Source organism: Tupaia chinensis, unplaced genomic scaffold, assembly GCF_000334495.1.
Source record: "Tupaia chinensis unplaced genomic scaffold, TupChi_1.0 Scaffold143921_1, whole genome shotgun sequence".
In the NCBI taxonomy this organism is placed as follows: domain Eukaryota; kingdom Metazoa; phylum Chordata; class Mammalia; order Scandentia; family Tupaiidae; genus Tupaia; species Tupaia belangeri.
This window is the reverse complement of record NW_006203772.1, coordinates 488532-493880: the sequence shown is the minus strand read 5'-3', so window position 1 is coordinate 493880 and position 5349 is coordinate 488532. Positions and strand designations below refer to the sequence as shown.

The following is a 5349-nucleotide window of genomic DNA, read 5'->3' as shown; positions in this document are numbered from 1 at the left end:
ACCCTAGCGACCTCAAGCCAGTCGCCTGGAACCAGCACCAGCTGGCCCACCTACAACAGATGTGCAGCGAGGCTGGTGGGACGCCAGCCCCTGGCCTGACAGGCAAGCATGGAGCAGGACGTGAGTTGGCAGGGCCTGGCTTTGTGGGCAAGGCTCCTGCCTACCCGCAGGAACTCTGCCTGGCACAGTCCTTCCATCTGAAGCCACCCCTGGAGAAGCCGACCCCATCCCCACCAGTCAACGGCCTGGCAGCCCCACTGGCCTATCCCAATGGTCACTACTTCCAACCCCTGTGGAACAACATTCTCCCCACTCCCAATAGCGACAGCTCGGGGTCTCAGGACCTCGCCATGCCGTTCCATGGTGGGCAGCCTGCAGGTGCACCCCTCGACTGTGCCGCAGCTTCTGGGGCCCACTACCGAGCAGGGACCGGGGGCGGTCCAGTGGCAAGCCAAAACAGCTTGATGCAGACAGTGGATTATCTAAGTGGGGATTTCCAGCAGGCCTGCTTTCGAGAACAGAGCCTGGCTATGCTGAGCAAGGCCCACCGAGCCCCTGGCAGCCGAGCCCCAGACCCCACAGATAGTCGAAGTCTTCATATTCAGCATCCAGGGTATAGATAGGTAGGCCTGGTGCCCTCCACGAGCAACACAGCATACATCACCCTCCTAGGTTTAGTCTTACTTCTAAGTGACTGGATAGTTTCCAAGTTTCACCGCTCCAATGTGATCATTCGTAGATATCTAAGGGGATTTGGCGAGATCTAAATTGGGGACAGAGGGGGCCTCTCATCTTCCCCACCAGCAACTTTTGGTTTTGTATTAGATCCTAATTCCAACCCCAGGCTTTTCTCTCTGCCACCTGCCAGTCTGTCTCCACATGACCATTGCCAGCCAGTCTCTTCCCATCTTTTCTTGAACCTCCTGTCCCTTAGTGAGGTGTGAACTGAGGTGGGCCCTAGGTGGGCATTTCTTTTTTTCTGTCTCTCTTAGCTAGACTTCCCAAGTGCTCTGGAAGCTAATTCCTTATTCATTCCAAAGACCTCAGATCAGAACTGACCCAGACTTCATCTCTGAACTTTTTCATTCCTCAAGGCTTTGTTTTGCATCTATATCTATCCCAGAGCCACTGGCCTTTGTCCTTGCCACACAGCCTCAGGGCCTCCTGCAAGGAAGTGGCCGTAGCCTTGAGACATGGGAAAAACGTCTGTCCTTCTCATCTGTCCTGCTTTCTGACTCCCATTTCTGGGCTTAGAGAAACGCAGTGGCCATCCAGCATATTAGACCCAGATCCCTTTCTCACTGTTGGCTCTGCCCTGAGTTACCTGCTGCCCTCATCTCTACTTCCTGCTCCCCTCCCCCTACACACACACAAAAGAACCAGGCAAAACAAACAGACTACCTTACTTGAGTTAGGTAAGGGATGATCACATTGGAGTTTGGAATTTAAAACACCAAAAAAAAAAAAAATGTTAAAATGCATTTGGTTCTCTCTACACTGGCTAAGAATATTGCTCTACACTGTAAGTTTTAAACGTCGTTTCTGTATGAATGTGGTGTGGGTGTGAGTAGCCTTGTGTGTGAGTGGCCCCACAGGTACATTCGCCCTCTAGTCGCTCCCTTTTGCAGCCCTTCAGTTTAATGAAGAAAGGAAAAAACACAAAGCCTTAAGCTCTTTGAATTCTTCCTTTACCAAATGAGCATGATTCTAACAGCTGGAGATGGGCCTTCATGGGAAACAGCCCCTCCTACCCTGCCTGTTCTTAGCACACACCCATCCACCCTCCCCCATGCCCACTGTGTCTCACTCCCAAGTGACCATTAGTCCGCTAGAAATTGAACGCTTTTCTGTAACTTAGACTGTTTTGTTAAAACTTTTTGCACCCTTCTGTTAAAGATGCACAACTGGGCTTTTTTTTTTTTTTTTTTTTTTTTTTAAAAACAGGTAAGCCATTACCTTTCCTCTCCTCTCTGGGGAATGTGAGCTGATGATCTTATTTTAAGATTTTGGGTTGTGTTTACTATCTGCTTGTTCTTTAGCCAGAAATTCTCTAGTGATCTGAAGCAATGTGACTGAAAACCAGTTCTTAAATTATGTGTTGGCAAGTTGCCTTATATTTAAAAAAAAAAAAAAGAAAAAGAAAAAAATGCCTGATTGTGTTATGCCAAAAGATAGCTACATGAAGTCCTAATTTATTGTTCCCCGTTGTTTTCCTGCTGTCTGTGAACACTGGTACCTCCTTGTCCTTGAGTCCTCAGAAGCACCTGCAGCTTCTGGTGTAATGCCTTCCCCCATGGTGTCGGCCACCATCTCACCCAGGGCCCCTTTTCAGTATCTGCTTTTCTGAGTCAGATTTAAAGAACACCGCTGTCTCCCTTATCCTTTGCTTGATCTCCAAACCAGATAGTCTTGCTGTAACCCCACTCCCCACCCCCCTTGCCTGTCCCTAAGAGGTGAGCTGCCATTTTAGGGAATTGGACCAGTCACCAGCTTGGGGACTCTTAAATGAAACCACCTCAAACCCAGCTCTTCCTGTGTAGGGGTGTAAGTCTCTGAAGCTCTCACTCCCACCCCTAGTCTGCATGGAAAATGTACTGTGACCCTCCTACCCCCACCTCAACTGCCCTTGCCTTTGGTGTGAGATGTTTCCTAGTTCAACCTGAGTCCCTCTCCTGCTCTGCCAGCCAAGCCCCAACCAGCAATAAGGGTCCAAGCCAGGGCCTCCTCTTCACACTCCCTGCCTCCACCCCACACTGTCCCTAGGGGCTCCCTGGACTCCCCTCTTTATCCATATACTGTAGATTCACGCTCCATCTCTCTCACCTCGTCACCTGTGGTGGTTTATGGTGTGATGGGGTTTTTAAGATTATTATAAACCAGTAAAAAAAAAAAAAAAATCCCTCACCTTTTGACCTCGTTCTATTCGTTTAATGCTGTGAATTTTTCTTACATCAGTTTCTAACATCTTAATGAAGAGGGAGGTGAGTAATTCCTCAATTTTAAGAGGGTCCCTATAGTTCATCCCACCATTCCCAGACCAGGGGCTGTGGTGACTGTAGGCGCCCTTGGGAGAACCCAGCTGGGTGACCCTCCCTACAGGGCTCGGGGCTTAGTGTGCAATTTGATGTGTAAGTATGGTCTGCCGCCCTCACTGGAAGTCCAAAGGGTCATGCCACTTTCACTCCAAGGTCCATCAGTCATCAGGGAATGGGGATCTGGTCTGCCAGTAAGCCAACCTCAAACTTTCAGCCTCCCTCCCACCCCTTCTCCTACCTCCAGGTCGGGTTTCTGAGGGCTGCTGACAGGTGGAGGTGTTAGGCGCTGGAATCTGCAGCATGAAAACAGGCTCCTCCTAGTGACTGGAATTTCGCCATATGTTGAGTGTTAGCCAGCTTTCCCTCTTCAGAGTGCAGGAGGGGAAAAAAAAAACTTATTTTGGGTTCGATCTAAGATGTGATGGACAGAAAGATAAGACTCAGGCAGGGAAGGTAGAATCAGACTCCTAACAAGGCTCCGGGGAATTCCGATAGAGTTCAAAGCACTCCTGCTCTGTGGGGTATCCCATCACGAAAGTGCTTTGGTCCCTTTGCTTCTCACCTCATCCCTGAGAAAGCAAGCCCTCTTCTGCCTGTGTCAGGTGAGCCTGCCACTGGAGTCCAGCTGACACTTTGATGCAGAACTGGCCTAAGTTCCACAGAACAATTATGCCTGGCACTGGGATGAGGGCCAAGCCTGCCAGGGTGGTGAGAATGGGGTCAATTGCAAGGCCTCGCTGTTGTACACAACTCTATAGGAGGCATCATTCAGCTGGTGAATATGCCCCATGGAATCCGGTATGGGCAGTGTCCTGGCAGCAAAGGGAGCCCAAGTTTGAGGCGAGCTTCTATGGGATACTCAGTGAAGGGTGGTTTCACCTGTCGTCTGATGGCATTTCCTCTGCCGGAGCGGCTAGAGCCCATCGTGGTTTGCCCTCCCAGTTCTAAACATTGCTATACCAAGATCTGTGAAGGGGCCACCTCTGCTTTCTTAGCTAGGCAGCCAGGGCCCCTTCTCTGCCTAGACTGAATTTGACCTTTTGAAAAGACTGGGTTGGTGGTGAGCACCCCAGGCTTGGCTGACCCAGGTTTAGTCCTGCCCTGTCACCTGATAAGCCTTATTCTTGTGCGAGGGGAATGATGGGCCTTAAAACTTTCCCGTATGAGGGAACAGTTCCTGTATACTGGGCTAGGCAAGAGAGCAAGGCACTTTTTTTATAACAAATCTATGAGGTGAGCAGGCCTGTTTTTACCAGTGAAAGTACTGATGCCCCACTCAGCTGCGCCTTGCTGAAAGCTTGCACCACAAAGACTCCAGTGCTAATCTATTGCAAAAATTAAGAACTACACCCCTAAGGACTGAGTGAGTTTAAGACAGGATCGAGGCACTGCCTCAAACCAGTTGATGATCATTTGACAAGTGATCCATCCCCATTTATCAGTGAAACATATGATCATAGTATCCATTGAAAATCAGAGACATGGATGAGGAAAATCCAAGTGCCTTGTACATTTTGAAGGTCCCTTTGCTCAGTTTAGTTCTGGGTGTGAGCTGGGCTTCAGAATTTGATTAGTATCCATTAAGCATGTATTCTGTGCCAGGAATGTACATCGTCTCATTAACTCTTCCCTACAGCCTGCTGAGAAGGGGCCGCTCACTGTGGTGATAGGAACTGTTTCACTTAACTGTACTAAGTGAAATAATGCACACAAAATGGTTAGTATTTTCTTCCATAATAAAGTAATCAACAACAGCTACAGGTTAAGTACCCCTTATCTGAAACGCTTGGGACCAGAACTGTTTGGGACTTTGGAACCATTTGCAAATAAGTAATGGGGTGTCTGGGGGATGGGATCCAGTTACAGGAAATTAGTAAGCTTCATATATACCTGATACATACGCCATGGCAATTTCACATGGTAGTTTTGTACTGTAGCATTTCCAACATGTCATATGAAGTTGTGTGGGATTTTCCACTGGTGGCAACACACTGGCACTTTAAAGTTTGTTTTTGAGCATTTCAGATTTCCGATTAGATACTCAAACCGTATTGCGAAAGGCAGTGGGGCAAGGACTTCAGCTTCAGGATGTCCAAGCCCACACCTCCCCCATCGAACCACAGGAGGGCAGCAGCAGGCGAGGCTCTGCCACACAAAAGCCCGCTGTAGCTCCCCCGTCATACACCAGAGAGCAGTAGAGAGCAGGTGGATCCTAGGCTGAGAGTGAGTGCAGCCCTTCTCAGGTTGGGCCTCAGCCTTCACTTGGGCCCATCCTCCCAGGGCCCCAACCAACCCAGATGAGTCAGGCTGGAGC

The 5349-nt window shown here is 49.2% G+C and overlaps 1 protein-coding gene across 1 annotated transcript in view; it reads left to right on the top strand.

The window, feature by feature from the left end:
- The window catches only part of FAM222B (family with sequence similarity 222 member B), a 92739-nt gene extending 89840 nt beyond the window's left edge, over window positions 1-2899 (top strand). The window contains exon 5 of the mRNA XM_006165465.3: window positions 18-2899. Coding sequence (XP_006165527.1) covers window positions 18-623 — 606 coding nt within the window. The 3' untranslated portion in view covers window positions 624-2899. The remainder of the gene's footprint in view (window positions 1-17) is intronic.
- The last annotated feature ends 2450 nt before the right edge of the window (window positions 2900-5349 follow it).